An 18,464-nucleotide genomic window follows, 5' to 3' on the forward strand; every position below is an offset into this window, starting at 1 on the left:
TGCTGGCCACCACTTGGATTGCCAGAATTTAGTGTGCTGCATGGCTGCCCAAAACCCCACCCATTTCTGCCCCACTCCACCTGACCGATTGGCAGCAGCTTTGCCCATTGGACTGCCTGTTGTGCTCTCAGCTCAGGCACAGGCATTCTCTTAAACTAAACTGCAAGGCTGCACTGTTAGCTTGAACCATGGGGGAATCTGGTCCAATTCTTGATAAAGACATTGCCAGGGGCTGTGAGCACCTGCACCAGTGACTGCTCCATGGCTAGCTTTCACTAAAACATTGCACAACTTGCCCAGTCGTCCAATTGTTCTGCAGCCCTCTAAATTGCTAATTAATTTGCTGGCTGCACCCGAAGGGTGGCTTTCATGCCTCGCATGAGTGGCCAGATAAGCTAGAGCCCCAACTCCAAGCATGTCAACGTAGCTGCACCAGAACTGTTTCGGCTGCAGAAGAATGCTCACTTTATACAAGGTTTCCCTAATGTGTGGCTGTTCCCTCGTCCCCCAAACCTCTTGCCCCCTGCATGTGCTTGTGCACTACCATCAGACCGTGTTGCCTTGCCCCCCCATCAGCCCCATCCCAACTATAGTGCAGCACCACAATGTCAGCCAGCTGGGAAAAAGTGACCTGCCTGTACCCTTGCCTGACTGCATGACGCCTCCTCCTTGAAGTCAAACGGTCAATCCTCACGAGCACTGCGCAGCATGAGTGTGACCTCACTTCCGAGTGTCTCTTGAAGCTCAGCTCACCAGGTGTACGCCTTTTAAATCCTGTTGTACATCACGTGGTTCTGTAGTCACGCCGACGTGGGAAGTAAATTCGACGTGGGGAGATGATTCCGGAGGGCAGGCAAGGCGATGAGATGCAAATGCATTCAAATTACATTCCCGACTTGTACAGCGGGAAAAGCGGCCTGCCATTGACGTGAAACCGATTTTTGGCCTTCCTGCCATAATGCCTGCTGCCAATGGGGGGCAATGATTCCGCCCTACATTTTATTTTCATTTTAAAATCAGGAGTTAACTATACAGATCAAAGCAAAATATTTCTCATCATGGACCTATGTGAAATCTTTGTGAAATTGCATAAACATTTTTTGTTTACTTGGTTAATTTGAGCCACAAAACAAGTATTATTGCAAGCAAATCCTTGATTTTTAAAAATTCTTTCACGGGATGTGGGATGTGTCCATTTCTAATTGCCCTTGAGGAGGTGGTGGTGAGCTACCTTGTTGAACCGCTGCAGTCCTTGTGGTGTAGATGCACCCACAGTGCTGTTAGGAAGGGATTTCCAGGATTTTGAACCAGCGACAGTGACCTTGTTGACCTGGAGGTTTCTGCTGGTGGTCCCTTTTGAAAAAAACTCCCTACTGGAAAACTGAAGCGATTCATACTTCAAAAGTTACAGTTAAAATAGGAAAAATATGGCACGACTCATAACCAGGCTCCTAAAATCAGAAAATATTTAATTTTCATCCTACTAACCTTTGTAGATGTGCAACATGCATATTATTATGTGCAAAGACATTATAGTTTGCCAATAATATTCGCCTAATTTGTTTAAATTTTCAGGCATTTTGTTCCCAAAAATGGTCTCCAGCCAGTAAGCTTTGTCTGCAGGATGGAGGTCTCCAATCTTTGAGTTCTCGAGGCACATTGACAATGTTATGTTGTGACTGTCTGACATGAAATGCCCTTTTGTAGCACACCAGTTTGGGTCTAACATATTGGCAGCTGAGAGTTGCAACTTTGTGCTGTTACATGAGAACCGACAACATGTAGCCTGTAAAAACAGTTAAACTTGAAAATGTTGTTCAAAAATGTTCATGTCACTGATTTGAAATGGGCTGCATTTGTGGACACCATAAGCACAGAGGGCACACTCCCTTCACATGCTCACATACATTGTCAGTGTCCATGATGACAGTATCCGTGACGTCCCAGGTAGCTGCCTGCTTTAAAGATGGTGCAGACCAAACCAGCACAGAAGAGAGAAAAAAACTCCATCTTCACAAAGTCTGTTCTGCGCGAAGTCTAAAAAGTAGTGGAAAAACACAACATCCCCTTGCTTCACCATTTCCCCTGCCACTGCCTTCGCCACTGCCCTTTGCTTCTCTCCACTTCCTTCACTGCTTGTCCCCAGTCCGTTCACCACAGGAAGGGAAGCAGTGAAGGGAATGGAGAGATGCAGAGGAGGTTGGGGGGGGTGGTGGGGTGTGTGTGTGTGTGTGTGTGGTGGGGGGGGGGGCAGTGGGGGCTGGTGGTGAGTGTCAAAGCGGGTGAGAGGGGAAGCATCAGAGGAAACAAGCAGAGAAGGGAGAGGGAGGGAAAGTGTCAAAGGGAGTGAGAGGGGAAGCAGCAGAGAAGCAGTGAAGGAGTGAGAGGGAGCAGTGAAGGCTGCAGAGAGAAGAGGGGGAAGCAGTGAAGGGACAGCGGAGAAGCAGTGAAGTGGTGAGGGGATTGGGGAACGGGTTGCCAATGATGTCACAATGCGTAGTGACGTTATGGTGGATGATGACATTCTGCATGTACAGAATGGGTACTGGCAAACAAGGGTGCAGGTATGTTCCTTATGATGTCAATGCTAGATGTACATATGTGTAAATTTTGTGCATGCACAGATCATACCTTGCAATAGAGATAAAAACAAAAAACCGCGGATGCTGGAAATCCAAAACAAAAACAGAATTACCTGGAAAAACTCAGCAGGTCTGGCAGCATCGGCGGAGAAGAAAAGAGTTGACGTTTCGAGTCCTCATGACCCTTCCACAGAACTGAGTGAATATGAGGGGAGGGGTGAAATATAAGCTCGTTTATGGTTGGGGGCGAGGGTGGTGGGTGGTGGTGGTGGTTGTAGGGACAAGCAAGCAGTGACAGGAGCAGATAATCAAAAGATTTCACAGACAAAAGTACACAGAGGTGTTGAAGGTGGTGATATTATCTAAACGAATGTGCTAATTAAGAATGGATGGCAGGACACTCAAGGTACAGCTCTAGTGGGGGTGGGATGGAAAGACTAGCAGGGCATAAAATATTTAAAAATAATGGAAATAGGTGGGAAAAGAAAAATCTATATAAATTATTGGAAAAAACAAAAGGAAGGGGGAAGAAACAGAAAGGGGGTGGGGTTGGAGGAGGGAGTTCAAGATCTAAAGTTGTTGAATTCAATATTCAGTCCAAAAGGCTGTAAAGTGCCTAGTTGGAAGATGAGGTGCTGTTCCTCCAGTTTGCGTTGGGCTTCACTGGAACAATGCAGCAAGCCAAGGACAGACATGTGGGCAAGAGAGCAGGGTGGAGTGTTAAAATGGCAAGCGACAGGGAGGTTTGGGTCATTCTTGCGGACAGACCGCAGGTGTTCTGCAAAGCGGTTGCCCAGTTTACGTTTGGTCTCTGCAATGTAGAGGAGACCGCATTGGGAACAACGAATGCAGTAGACTAAGTTGGGAGAAATGCAAGTGAAATGCTGCTTCACTTGAAAGGAATGTGTGGGCCCTTGGACAGTGAAGAGAGAGGAAGTGAAGGGACAGGTGTTGCATCTTTTGTGTGGGCATGGGGAGGTGCCTTAGGTGGGGGTTGAGGAGTAGGGAGTGATGGAGGAGTGGACCAGGGTGTCCCGGAGGGTACGATCCCTAAGGAATGCCACCAGGGGGGTGAAGGGAAGATGTGTTTGATGGTGGCATCATGCTGGAGTTGGCGGAAATGGCGGAGGATAATCCTTTGAATGCGGAGACTGGTGGGGTGATAAGTGAGGATAAGGGGGACCCTATCACGTTTCTGGGAGGGAGGAGAAGGCGTGAGGGCGGATGCGCGGGAGATAGGCCAGACACGGTTGAGGGCCCTGTCAATGACTGTGGGTGGAAAACCTCGGTTAAGGAAGAATGAGGACATGTCAGAGGAACTGTTTTTGAAAGTGGCATCATCGGAACAGATGCGACGGAGGCGAAGGAACTGAGAGAATGGGATTGAGTCCTTACAGGAAGCGGTGTGTGAGGAGCTGTAGTCGAGGTGGCTGTGGGAGTCGGTAGGCTTGTAATGGATGTTGGTGGACAGTCTATCACCAGAGATTGAGACAGAGAGGTCAAGGAAGGGAAGGAAAGTGTCAGAGATGGACCATGTGAAAATGATGGAGGGGTGGAGATTAGAAGCAAAATTAATAAATTTTTCCAAGTCCGGATGAGAGCATGAAGCAGCACCGAAGTAATCATAGATGTACCGGAGAAAGAGTTGTGGAAGGGGGCTGGAGTAGGACTGGAACAAGGAATGTTCCACATACCCCATAAAGAGTCAGGCATAGCTGGGACCCATGCGGGTACCCATAACCACACCTTTTATTTGGAGGAAGTGAAAGGAGTTAAAGGAGAAATTGTTCAGTGTGAGAACAAGTTCAGCCAGACGGAGGAGAGTAGTGGTGGATGGGGATTGTTCGGGCCTCTGTTCGAGGAAGAAACTAAGAGCCCTCAGACCATCCTGGTGGGGGATGGAGGTATAGAGGGATTGGATGTCCACGGTGAAGAGGAAGCGGTTGGGGCCAGGGAACTGGAAATTGTTGATGTAACGTAAGGTGTCAGAGGAATCACGGATGTAGGTGGGAAGGGACTGGACAAGGGGAGAGAGAAGGGAGTCAAGATAACGAGAAATGAGTTCTGTGGGGCAGGAGCAGGCTGACATGATCGGTCTACCGGGACAGTTCTGTTTGTGGATTTTGGGTAGGAGGTTGGGCGACTATCAGGTTGGAAACTGTGGGAGGAAGATCTCCAGAGAAGATCAGGTCAGTGACAGTCCTGGAAACAATGGCTTGATGTTGAGTGGTGGGGTCATGGTCCAGGGAGAGGTAGGAGGAAGTGTCTACGAGTTGACACTCAGCCTCCGCAAGGTGGAAGTCAGTGCGCCAGACAACAACAGCACCACCCTTGTCAGCGGGTTTGATGACAATGTTGGGGTTGGACCTGAGGGAACGGAGAGCAGTACGTTCAGAGAGAGACAGATTAGAATGGGTGAGAGGAGCAGAGAAATTGAGATGACTAATGTCACGCCGAAAGATCAAGAGAAGGTAAGAATCCAGAGGGAGGGGTCCAGGTGGAGGGAGAATATTGGAGGTGGGTAAAAGGATCCATTGAACGGGGAGACAACTCCTGCCCAAAGAAGTGAGCACGGAGACGAAGATGGCAGAAGAAGAGTTCAGCATCGTGCCGAGCCCGAAATTCATTGAGATGAGGGCGTAAGGGTATGAAACTAAGTCCTTTGCTGAGCACTGAACATTCAGCGTCGGAGAGGGGAAGGTCAGGGGGTATAGTGAATACACGGCCAGGGCTGGGATTGGAAGAAGGGATGGGGACGGAGGGACAGGCAGGGGTGGAGGGTCCTAGATGGGTGTTGGTGTCGATGAGTTGTTGGAGCTTGCGTCCCTTAGCACTTGAGAGAAAGAGAAAAAGTTTCTTGTTGAGGCGTCGGATGAGACGAAGAATAAAATGAATCTGGGGGCACACGCAGCTTTGATAAAGGGTGCGGCGGTGCTGCTGGAGGGAGAGGTTGAGTGTGCCTTGCAATGTTGGCAGGAGTTAGTGTTTGAAATAATGCAAGCAACTGTTTTTGATATCTGTTATTTTATTGTTATGTTTCCCTTTACAGATCCATTTACTTTAAAATTGCCAACCTACAAGGCTCGGAACCATATGACAGCCCCTGAATTCATTGTGAATTTAAAGACTCACATTGCACCCAGCGGATCAGACATTAATATGAGCTGTGCCGTTAAAGGATTTCCTCCACCTAAAGTGACCTGGTTCAAAGATGATGTAAATATCCCGGATGATGCAAACTTCTGGTCAACAAATGTCTACGGAGTTTGTTCCCTTTGCATTTTTGGCGCAAGCCCAAAAGAAACTGGAGAATACATGGCCGTTGCAGAGAATTCAGTTGGAAGAGCTATCTCCTCAACCAGATTACTGGTTAAAGGTAATTAGAGACATTTCAGAATTCTTATTCTTTATATAAGAACAGTCTGGGAGCGCTGAAGATAAGATGTTTGTCTCATGAGCTATTAGAATTGAATCCCGAGATGATAATTGAATTCATTTGTTTGAAGGAAATCCAAGGCTGGAGACAAGGGGGCAGGGGCTTATTACATTTGGAGAAATGTAACAGATCAACTCATTTTGTCTTAAGCAAGGAAAGAAGCCTAATGATTAGTTGCATCTTCATTCCAGTTGACAGATCGTCTGTGAAAATACTTTGAAATTAACTGAAAACTTCGATTGGTGTGGCTCACAAGTACTTAGATAACCCAAATGTGTTTTTTTTTTCAAGTTTACTGTGTTGCCATTGAGTCCTACTCACAATAGCAGTTTGCTCTTCACTGTAACAGAGCAATGTATCCATGATTGACTTGAAATATTAATATTGCATGCTAACACTGAAATATACTGGTCTCACAGATATATTTGTAATATTATTTACCTGCCACTTTGCAATTTTGTTGTCAATGAAAATAATTTCATTTGCTCTTCCCTTCCCAAAACCTTTAAGTTCCAGCCACTTATGTTAGATATATCCTGTATTTTTCTCAAATATAGGACTTTTCTCCCTCATACTTTCCATCGTGGATTTATACATCTTAATGAAGCCATTATTGATGTAGCACTGCCGATTTTTCCCATTGTTAACTTATCATTGACTGTTCAGGAGCTGGCCAATCAACATGGTTTAGCTGTGGCTGACAGTAGATCTCGTCTTTGTGTGATAGTGGGAAACAGGTAATTGAGCCAGCAGCCGATCTTACATCGCTCCCAATTTTTAATTCAATTGACTTCAATCGAATTAAAAATGGAGGGGGATGTAAAACAGTTTGCTGACCTCTATCTCCCATTTTATATTATTGCACAAAGTCAAGATCTACTCCACTGGCTCCAGGCGCAATGTCCCAAGTCAGCATCAAATAATACCCTGTAGACCAAGGGCAGTGCAATAAACCTCAGACCAAACATCACTATTGGCTCAGAATTTTATTCAATTGTTTAAACTGTATATATTACTAACCAGCAAACCATAAACTTGCAAACTTAAACTTTCTTTCAATACAGCTTTAAAAAAGTTGCTCAAATAATTTTCTCATATTATTTTGGCTGTTACTTTCCTTTCACACTCAGCTGTATATATCTTTATATACATCTTTGTTAGAATTTAGCAAGTAAAGAAAAAAAATCATTACAATTCTCATGTAATAACGTTTTAATGTACTGATGCATGTGATATAATGAATAATGATTGAAGAGATGGCACATAAAGTGATTATTTCATTTTTTTTTCCCCACAGAATGAAGCAACTTTGCAAAGAACGTTGGCTTTATTTTTAGATAAGCAGACCAAGTGGAAGAAACAAATTAGATCAAATTGTCACCACGAGTCAAAGTAAAATCTCATTTCTGGCTGATATTAGAGTTTGATATATAGTGAGCTGTTCATGCAATGAATGGATACATCTGAAGAAATGATAATGAAATTTTGCTTTGCATTTTTTGCATGTGTACTAATTATTGATCAGCTACTGATGGGGAAAAATGGGATAAAGTCCGAAATGGATATGAGGACCGCTAGACACAATTAACTTTGTGCTGCCTGTAAATTTAAATGATGGCAGTGTGCAGCCCAGTTCTAAATGCACTGGAGGGGCTACATGACTCAGCAAGGGGAGTGGGGGTTGGGGGTGGGGGGGGTGGTCAAAGTTTGTGCAAGGTTAGCACCACTTAAAACTAAGTTGCATCTCTTAAAGGGGAGATGCACTCTGGCTGCTGCAGGAACTGGAGCTTTTGTGGAACAGAAGCAGGACAAAGAGTGAAAATGGTACAGAAGGGCAGAGAGCATGTTCCAAAGTTCGCTGATGCAGTATTGGGGATATTGGTTCAGGAGATGGACAGGAAGACAGAGGTCCTCCACCCTCATACCAGGTGGAAAGATAAGCCCACCAACTACAGGCCTACCAATTTAACCTTGGTGCTGGGAAGGCTTTTAGAAGCAATAATCTGGGACAAAATTAACAGTCATTTGAACAAATGTGAACTAATTATGGAAGGCTTGCACAGATTTGTAAAGGGCAAATCATGCTTAGTTAATTTAATTGAGTTTTTGAAGAGGTAACATAGAGGGTTGGTGAGGGTAAGGCAATTGATGTGTATATCGACTTCCAAAAACATTTGAAGTGCCACATAACAACAGGCTTGTCAACAAGGTTGAACCATGTAGTAAAAGGGACAGTGGCAGCATGGATAAAAAGTTGGCTGAGTGACAGGAAACCGAGAGTAATAAATGGTTGTTTATCGGACTGGAGGAAGTTATATACAGAGGTGGGGTTTCCCAGAGGTCAGTATTAGGATCACTGCTTTTCTTGGTCTCTATCAATGATCTAGCATTGGGAGAGCAGGGCATAATATTGAACTTTGCAGATGACACAAAATTTGGGAGTATTGTGAACTATGAGGAAGAGAGTGGTGGACTTCAAGCTTTGCATCACACTACTGGCACACCTCCCTCTCTCTTGCAGGACAAGGTAGTACATAACTGCAGACTGCAACACCTAACCAATAGTGGACAGGGATGGCTACTTATTTTCAGGCCCACAGAGAAGACAGTCCTGTGATCATTGGATGGAGCATGACTGGTCATGGCCAGTGCAGGGCTGAGACCACCTTTTGCCTTCTCAGATCCTACTTCACCCTCGTCCCACAATCCCTTCTGATTTATACAAGATCCCCAGGGGGCAAAGTCACACACAAATTTTGCTGCAGAGGACTAAGGTGAGGACTTATATGGGGTGGCATAGAGAAAGAGGCTGTTGGACAATGCATAATGGAATGCTTGGTAAATTGCAAGCCTGCTAGGAAGCCTGCTATCAATGCCAGGGAGCATGGATACATCAACCCAGCACAGAGCGTGGTGCAGAGCATGGAGCCCATCCTTTCCAGCATGTAAATGGTGGTTATTTCCATAAGCACACTTGCATCCCCACCCATAATGCAATTTCTGATGACTCATGTCTCCACACCAATTGCAGCATAAGCAGAAGTCATTTGATAGCTCAGCGTTGCAATGGAAATTCAGATTGAGGTCATGAAATCCGTTTGTTATCAAGCAAGACAGCTTGCTGCAAAGCAGGCTTAGATTGCTACCATCATGGATGTGGATACCAGTGTTCAAAGAGGCTTTCAGAACCACACAGTAATCCAGCAATCTATCCTTCATAGATTATTAGGAAAGCTAATGTGAGAGTATGAATAGCTCCATGAAGCAGGCACCTGCTGTCCTCTCTCCAATGTAAGGAATCCTTATCTCCAAGAACTATATGCTTCTTAAAAAATTGGAAGGACACTGAATTATTTGGACACTCTCTTCAGTTTTTTGTTAAAGGTTACATGTTCACTTTAGTCCATGAGTAAGCTGATTTTTCCAGGAAATCACATGAATTCAGCTAACTGACCAGCAAGACACCTGGGGAGATACGTGATTTTGTTTACTTGAGTTAAAACAAAAACAGCTGTTTCATAGCTGTGGGCTACTGTTGATTGGCTGAAAACACTTGGTCTGGGGAAAGTTCTGTTGCAGCATGTTTTTTGTACTCAGTGTGAATCTTGGGAGCAAACTGCGAGGATGATTGTTCCCCTTTCTCTCTCCCTGTATTGCCCGCAGTCCAAAGTGGGTATTTACCTTCAGCCAGAAAATTCTCATCTTAGTATAACCCGTCTGTATTTTGAAAGCCTGAGAAGCTGTGATAAGCGAGAGTTAACAATGACATGTTTCACCAAAGATCCTTCTCCGCACACAGGAACACCAAATCGATAGCGTCCACATCTTTTCGAACTTCATCCTTTTTGATAAAGTGTTGCCTTATGCCAACTTCTGCAGAGACCTTATTTGTCTTGTCCTTTGTTCTGTGTGTGTGTGTTGGGGTTTTAAAAGGAATAAATCATTACATGTCTAGATTGTAAATTGTATGTTAACCAGTTTTGCAACTTGCTTTTTTAAAAAAGGAAGTTTTATTTCATAGTAAATCAATTATTATGAGTATATTGAAAGAAGCCTGTTTAAAGTCTCTTTTATTCTGGATCTAGCAGTAGTGAAGGTAAACAACTGGCCATATTAGTGAGTGACTTAAACATTTACATTTATTATGTGATCTGTGGAGTAGTGGGACTAGGGAAACTGCATTTCTCCCATCCCGGTCGTAATGCCAGATGACAGCATTCATCTTCCCAGCACTGCCAGTGCCCTAGTATTGCCTGTCAACCAACCAGCCCAAACTGTTTTCCAACGTCAATGTAGTGCTTTCTAGGCCCAGAGGACAGCCTACAAGACCACCTGAGGTCTCCTCCAGTGTAAGTCAGGAGCCTCCCACCAGCTATGCTGCAACCACTAGGATACCACTGCATAGGATCACTAGGCCAGGCAACTGGAAGACATCTGGAAGACAGTCACTAAGTAATTACTGGACATTTACATAGAATATTCAGTGGTTTAATTGATAAAGTTGACTTCGAATAGTAGTTTTATGGTGGTTTTTATTTCACCATTGTGGCCAAAAGAATGCAGTGATGGTCAGTTTGTAATTTTTGTTGAATGGGAAATTGGAGTTAATTTCACTGCTACCATAGTCAGATGATAGGATCACAAACCATTTAGCAGGAAAGGGAATGTATTGATTGCCTCTTCCCTGCTCCCCCTCTTCTTCCTTCTCCTCCTACTCTTTTTCAATTGCTCTGTGTATCCCTAGTAGCAAGGTCTGAACCCTCATGATGACACAGTTATGCAAATTATAGCATGACGAATTGGGACACATTCTGGAGAGTACAGCAGGACTCCTCTAGAGTGATCCAGGCAGTGGAACCATTGTTTGAGCACCACAATGATCTGCTCTATGATGTTTCATGTGGTAGCATGGCTCTCAGCATATGCATGCTAGCTTCATGTAGTTGGGTTGCACAGCAGAGTCAGGAGCCAGGCACTCAGCAGGTAGCCCTTGTCACTCCTTAGCCATCCCTGTGGCTTGATGTGTGGCTCAAAATGGAGGAAACAGTGGATCGGCACAAATTAAAAGCATTACAGCGGCTGCCAGGATACCAGGTGATGAGCATGTCTCTGGCCAGAGGGAACAAAAAGTAAGCCCCTCTCCTAGCATAAAGAGCCTCAGTCTACTCCCTTATGCAACGGTGAACAGTAAACTGGGAGATTTTAGAAATATTACCTGCTCCAACTTGGAAGGATCACAGCACAATGAACTTACTGACGACAGTCACCTTCACCATCACTAGCATCACCACCATTACCCTACTCAGAGGCTGCAGGTTTGCCTGAAGGAGGTAGGAGTTATCAGTGAGCATGTCCTTCATAAAACAGAGTTAATTTCACTGCTACCATAGTCAGATGATAAGATCACAAACTATTCAACAGGAAAGGGAATGTATTGGTTGCCTCTTCCCTGCTCCCCCTCTTCTTCCTTCTCCTCCTACTCCTTTTCAACTGCTCTGTGTATCCCTAGTGGCAAGGTCTGAACCCTCATGATGACACAGTTATGCAAATTATAGCATGACGAATTGGGACACATTCTGGAGAGTACTGCAGGACTCCTCTAGAGTGATCCAGGCAGTGGAACCATTGTTCGAGCACCCCAATGATCTGAGAGACAGAAGGGCTGGTAATATAATGGGGAAAGGCATCTGGAAGGGAGCCAAATGTCTTCCTGCCTCCATTGCATATTGCCAGCAGCAGAAACTTCCAGTGATGTGGCCACCCAATTGTATCAGTTAATTGCCCAATTAAGGGCACCTCCTACCCCCTGAAGCATTTTTCCCATGTTGGGAGGGACCAGAGAAACCCTGGTGGCCTCCCATCAGGTTGGGAAGATGATGGTGGGGAGGGGAGGAGCCGTCCTTCATAAGCATTCACCTGGTGGCAATGGCTGTCCCTGCACCCAGCATCACCAAGGTAACCTTGTCCAATCACCAGGTACCTGCCTGCCCAGCTGTGGCTTCCCAAAAAAACCCACCACCTTCAAGGACACTTTGGCATTGAAGCGTCCTCCTCTTTGGTGATACAACTTCAGCACTGACCATAGTTAGTCCTGGTGCTGCTGAAACTGCTGAACTGTTGGCCCTTTGATTGGGGCAGGTCTCCATCAGCAATTTGATGGCGGCTCCGATGGTGATCTGCAAATTGGCTGCTGCCAGCAAAATGCTGACCTCGTGTCCTGCCGTCGAACAGAGTGGGGTCGCATCCCAATTTCATTTCTGGTGGTGGGACTTGGAGCTCCTCTGAAGCATTCGTCCCACTGTTTCTGCTAAGTTTGATGTAAGAGAAATGCTCACTGGAGATCCTGAGTGCATTAGGCCCCATCCTGAGAACTCTTCACCCACCTCTCCCTTCCTGTGAGCAGCATGTCCTCTTCTGTGCTGCCTCTGCTCAATCTCCCTTTCATACTTCAGACCAAGTGGATGGTAACTATAGCACCCAGAACTGGAAACAAGTAGCCAGACTAGGACCTTCGAGGTCAGAACGAAATCCCCATATGCAGCACCATTCCCTGTCAACTTCACCAGCTTTAACCAGCAGCAGCATGTGAACAGCACATCTGCAATCTCAGACTATTCCAGTCAAAATCAATCAGCAACTAACCTGAAAGTAGTTAATGATCCTGTTAAAAATGCTGGTGGGAGGTCCTTCCTGTAGCTGAATGCGTGTTCAGCTTAAGAGGGGGTGGTACCTGGGGTGACAAAGTCAAAATGGTACAGATGATTTTAAATAAGGGTTACATATTGACTGATGTTGTGATCTGTCTCCCCTGCTCAGTTCTAACATCCGCTAACCAAAGTGGCGTCTGGCGCTGACCTTGCTGAAATTGTGCATGTGCAGTGCGGAAGCCATTTTCGTCCCAAAACGACACCCACAGTACCAAAACTGCAGGCGCTAAGGAGCTGATTTGTGTGGCCTGATTATTTTAATCATAGTTGCTCCATATTGTTAATTAGCCAGGTTTAATTTTCAATTGAGCTAAGTTGGCATAACAAATTCTTCCACTGGTCACTAGTATTTTCTTGAAGCTGTGTTATTTCCACATCATTTTGTGTTTTCAACTCAGAAATGTATGTAGAGCTACAGTTAACAGTACTTGCAGTACTTTGCTGAACATTACTTTTTGATATTTTACTATGTGAGTGATACATCAGCTCTATTTAATTAGGTTTTAAAACCAGTAATTTGTTAACATTTGGTCACAAATTAGCAATAAATTATTTCACTATGTCACTATAATATTATGCTATTGCACAAGTATAAACACTTGTAACTTATAGACATAATATAATTCAGAACTCTTTCTCATCAAAGTAGAATAATAGAAATTGTAAAGGGTTATTTTTCAAGTTTTATTTTTGAGTTAATATATAAGGAATCAGTTTCATTTTATAAATGTGAGTATGGTAAAGGAAGTAAAACACCATAAGAAATGTAAGGAGAGTAATGGCCTAGACTAGAGCAATGCTTTTCAAACTTCTGTATGAGGGAACTTCTGCTAATAGCAACTCCTTTCCAGGCATCCCCAGTATACAAAATACAATTCCAACTACTCAAAAATCAACAACAACATTTCTGGAGAAGTTAGCAAACTCAGAAAAATCCCATACAAATACAGAATGTTCCAGAAACTGCTCAGCAGATGTGAAATACCCAGCTCCAGTCAGAAATCCATAGGCCTCACAATCTCCTTGGGAACCCTCACTGACTCTCCTGGTCCATAGGTCCCAGTTTGAAAACATATGTTCTGGAGTTTTGTCTGCTAAAATTGGAGATTAATTTAAGATGATTCTTTTGAATACTAACTGTAGTGAAAAGCTTAAAATTTGAAAATCTGAAGTTATCACTTGGTGCCACCTCTCAAGCATGTAAAATTCAGAGTGGAATGCTTCAACCAGTTATTTTCTCTTTTGAGAATCGTTGAGATGGATGGAGTCCAAACAGTTAGGATAAGAATTGAAAAATATCTCACATAACTATGACTAGCCCTCCATGTTTACAGCACCCTCTCATTAAAACAAACAAAATAAGCTATTGAACTGAAACAAAATACTCAGTGGGTAACTGTGGGATATATGTTAAGCTTACCCATGAAGATGACTTTCTGAACTCACTTACAATATATTACTTCCAAGACAAAAACATATTTTACAATTATCTATTCAGTTAGCTCCTATCCCCTCTCTTTTTGTATAATAGTGTGTCAATCAAGCATTATAGATACCAAAGAATGAATGACATTCCATATCACAGTAAAATACTTGGAGGTACAATCATTGGAATAATATTATGTGTAGATCATAGGATTTGAAGATGGAAAGTAATAATAAAATGTTGGTTCCAGCTTTAAAAGTACTTTGTTTTGCTTTAATCTGACCACAGCAACACTAAGAACCGATTGATGGTGCAGTTGTTAGCCAAATGTTATGAAACCCAAAAATACTTTACTTAAATCGGGAGTTCAGAGTTCAGGTACTACAGCTCCTAGCGTGCCTTGGGCTTCCTATGTATGCGCTGGCCGGGAAAGGAGCTGCACATGCACAGTGCATCCATTTTCATGTCTTCAGGCTGGGAACTGGCCCTGCACAGAAGAAAAAAAGTGAAACAGCATGAAACTGCAGTCAGATGACCTGAAGAGGAGCACCAATGCAGGCTAAGGTTTCCTAGGGAGCAGGACATGGGGAGGGGGACAGGGAGAAGGTCCAAAAAAATTCCTAAACCAGAGATTGGGGTACAAACAGGTCCCAGATAAGGGACAAGGAAAGATATCCAAAACAGATCCTGTTAAGTAAAGTTGGGAAAAAGGAGCAGAGCAATAGGTTCCAAATTAAAGAGAGAGAGCTGTGGGTAGCAGACTTGAAGCAAAGTGGGCTCAAGAGAAGCCTGAAGATCTGAGAGGGCAGCCGAAGATTGGTAACCTCATGCTGCAGGCCATAAGGGAAAAGGTACCCTTCTGGAGCAGTGGTGTTCTACTTGGCATGGCCAAAGATCTGAAAGTGTGTTTGGATGGTGAATCTTGGGTGTACATGAAGATCCAGAGCAAATACATCTCAGGAAGTGAAACTGAAATCCCGGTGATGGATCCAGGTTGAAACCATCTGAGTGGGAGTGACGTTTGAAGAGAATTCTAAGGAAAGTTCTTCAAATGTGAAGATTGGAAACTCTCGTGAGAAACACAGAGTTTCAGTGAGAACAGTTAGCTGATGGAGTGACAACCTTCTGGGTGGGTTATTGAGAAATCCACAGATTCTGCTTTGGTCACATCTGCCATTAACATTTGAGTGTGATGTATCTATGCACAGTTCGTCAGTTGGTTCACAAATACCACATACTTACCCTGAATATTAGAGTATATGATAGATAAGGTAAATTGTTTGAATTTGTACGTGTAAAGATATAGCTGGGGTGAAGAAATAGGGAATATTTTAATCATTTTCTTGTGCTTGTATTGAGATCTTTCCAACTTTTTTGTCTAGTGTAATATAGTTCATTTTTCTTGTTTAATAAATATTTTATTCTTTATGTTAAAAGTTCATCAGCAGACTCCTGTGAATTTGTTCAGTAACTTACCTCCATGGTTTAAAAATAAATGTTAGGATCTATCAAGCCAGGTTTCACTCTGGGCTTTGACTTGTCCAATATTAACATCAGCTGGGATCGTAACACAATATATCAGCTTACTTTGAAAACTAAATATATATATATATATAGAGAGAGAGAGAGAGATTGAAAATAGTTTCAGTATTATTTTTAGATTACTGATTAACACATTTGCTTTTAAATTTATGTGTAAGGTATTACAATAAAGTGATCCAAAGTATTTAAAACTCACAAGCCCTAAAATATAGTAACTCCCTAATTTGGACCGTAACACACTAGATTTTTTTAACTATACTCTCCTCACCTAAGCAAAAAGAATAAAAATGCAAAGGACAATACACAGACTAGTTCACATTTATGCAGGTTAAAGAGAAGTATACTTTAAATTGTTATCAGCCAGTTTGTGATTTACAAACTGCATCTTCTGGGAAAAATCAAGATTTCTGGTAGGACTATGTTCACAGTGGTATTTAAATGCAGTTGCTGGGATACAAAAACTGAAGCTTTGTTAAGGTTCTTAATTTGACTTTGCTGGACCTTGGATGGCCAGAGATTAGCACGCTGCATGGCTGCTTGAAGTCCCGCCCACCTCCGCCCAGCCCACCTGACAGATTGGTAGCAGCTTTGCCCGTTGGACTGCATGCTGTGGTCTCAGCTCAGGCACAGGCATTCTCCTAACCCATGCTGCAAGGCTGCACTGTTAGCTTGAACCTTTGGGGAGACTGGTCCAAACCTGGATGCTGGATTGCAAGGGACTGTGAGCGCCTTCAGCAGTGACTGCTTCAAGGCCAGCTTCAGCGAGGAAGTAGTACAACTGTGCAGTCGTCCAACTTTCTGCCGTCCAACTGTTCTTCCATCCACTAAAATGTTCATGACTTTGGATGGGTGGGGCGGGGTGGTGGTAGTGAAAAGCTTTGGAGCACGTGGTGGCACTTTGATCCCTCTCCATTGCTTGAGTGGGTAGATAAGCTAGAAGCTCAACTCCAATCATATCAGTGTGGCTGCACTTGAACTGTTTGAGTTGCAGAGGAATAGTCACTTTATACAGGCTTCCCTAATGTGTGGCCACTTTCCTCGCCCACCCTAACCCCCACGCCGAATGCTTGTGCATTATATTCAACAGCAGGCCCTTGCCCCCACCTGACCTCTTGACACTCCAAAGTCGCCTCAACTGCAGGGCTGCACTTGGCCCCCACCTCCCTCACAAGTCACCTCAATGGCAGGGCTGCCCTTAACTCCGACCTCCCCTACCTTCCAGTGAACTCCAACAGGCGATCCTGGTGAGTGCTGCACAACGTTACTGTTACCTACCTTCGAGTTCCCTTCAAAGCGCAGCCCGCCAAGTGCATGTCGCTTATGTGCTGTTGTGAAACATATCGGCGTGTTTTCCCACCAATGTGGATATACGATATGGCGGCAGGGGGGAGTGGATGATTCTGGTGGGCAGGCCTAATAATATGCTGATGTATTACAATGAGGTTCCTGATGTCTGATGGTGGGAAACGCAGCCTGTCATCGGTGGGCTAAGCAGACAATCGCAAACTGGTTTCACGCCATCATAAAACCAATCATGCTATATTGTCTGCTCGTGCCTCCGAACATGACCAAGCCTGGCAGGCATGGAAAATTGTGCCCACTATCTTGCATGAGCCATGCTAAGCAAGCATCAAAGTAGAACCAAAAAAAGAGCTTGTATTTTTATACTGCCTTCTACATCATTTGGAAGTCTTTTGGTGCAGTGAGCCTACCTCTGATCCAGAAGCTCTGGTTTCACATCCCACCTCAGGATATGGCAGTCAAGTTGGTTGAGTACCAACCTGCAAATTCCTCCAACACATGCCAATGGCAAATGGCAAGAGTAAGAGAGATTCCTGGTTAGCCATGAGATGGGGAGAATTTAGGAGCCTCTACCATCACCATCCAGATTACAACATGCATGTATAAGTGCATGCTGTTACATTTTTCTCTTCAACCAATCACAAGACAAGGATTGGTGAAACAATAATGTAGATTCTTTTTTGAATTATGACGAGATAAAAATAATGTTAACTGCAAGGTGACCAACTCTCCTGGAGAAAAACAACGGATGCTGTAGCGTGGGGGTCTGTTGGAGCTGGGAGGAGGATTGCTGCCATTGCTGTGGAGAGCAAGGCTGGGCGTATTGCCAGAGTTGTGACACCAGGTCGGTGGGGGAGGGGGTGTGGTAGGTTGGATCTATGAGGGGGCAAAAACAGAAGCAGAGCGGTTACTGTGCTTGCACAAGGTTTGAAGGTTCAAATTATATGAAAAAACAGCGTTCCGGATGCATACAGGCCGGGACACAGGACAGTGGGCTTGATTGTGGGACAATCCTGTAAAATAAAAGGAACGGTTCACAATTTTTCACCCTTGTTAACTGGGAGGCTAAGCATATGCTAACTATACTGCTGCTGCTTGTAGACTGCATAGAAGTTATGGGACTAATACATCACATCCTGTCCAGGTGGTTGACAATTTAAGAAAACCTTTAAAGACACATGTACCTTATATCACATCTTGCCACAGCAACTTGGACTCTGCGTGAACTGTAACATACTTCCCCCGTGTTGACATCTGAAAGTACTTCTGAGTTATTGATTGTTTTTGAAGTATAATCGCTGTTGTTTTGCAGATCATTTGCGCACAATAATTAATAAACCACAGCTAACAACATTTTATTTTACCTTTAAGCTATTACATGCTGATTTTGACTGTATTCAGCTGGGTTCACATTAACTAAAATGAGCTAAAATATATGTGGAGAACATGCAGGCTTTGTACTGTTGGCA

General features: G+C 44.0%; 1 protein-coding gene and 1 long non-coding RNA gene across 2 annotated transcripts in view; one reads left to right on the forward strand and one right to left on the reverse strand.

Moving 5' to 3' along the window:
* LOC121282401 (immunoglobulin-like and fibronectin type III domain-containing protein 1) overlaps positions 1-7,596 on the forward strand; it is a 62,287-nt gene extending 54,691 nt beyond the window's left edge. The window contains exons 22-23 of the mRNA XM_041196120.1: positions 5,632-5,958; positions 7,544-7,596. Of these exons, the coding sequence (XP_041052054.1) occupies positions 5,632-5,958; positions 7,544-7,596 (380 nt within the window). The remainder of the gene's footprint in view (positions 1-5,631; positions 5,959-7,543) is intronic.
* Positions 7,597-13,398: 5,802 nt separating this feature from the next.
* LOC121282230 lies at positions 13,399-18,406 on the reverse strand. The gene is made up of 2 exons (XR_005944022.1): positions 18,180-18,406; positions 13,399-14,638 (listed from the first exon to the last, which is right to left on the reverse strand). It is a non-coding gene; the product is annotated as an uncharacterized LOC121282230 (long non-coding RNA).
* Positions 18,407-18,464: the final 58 nt, after the last annotated feature.

This window comes from Carcharodon carcharias, chromosome 9 (genome assembly GCF_017639515.1).
Source record: "Carcharodon carcharias isolate sCarCar2 chromosome 9, sCarCar2.pri, whole genome shotgun sequence".
In the NCBI taxonomy this organism is placed as follows: domain Eukaryota; kingdom Metazoa; phylum Chordata; class Chondrichthyes; order Lamniformes; family Lamnidae; genus Carcharodon; species Carcharodon carcharias.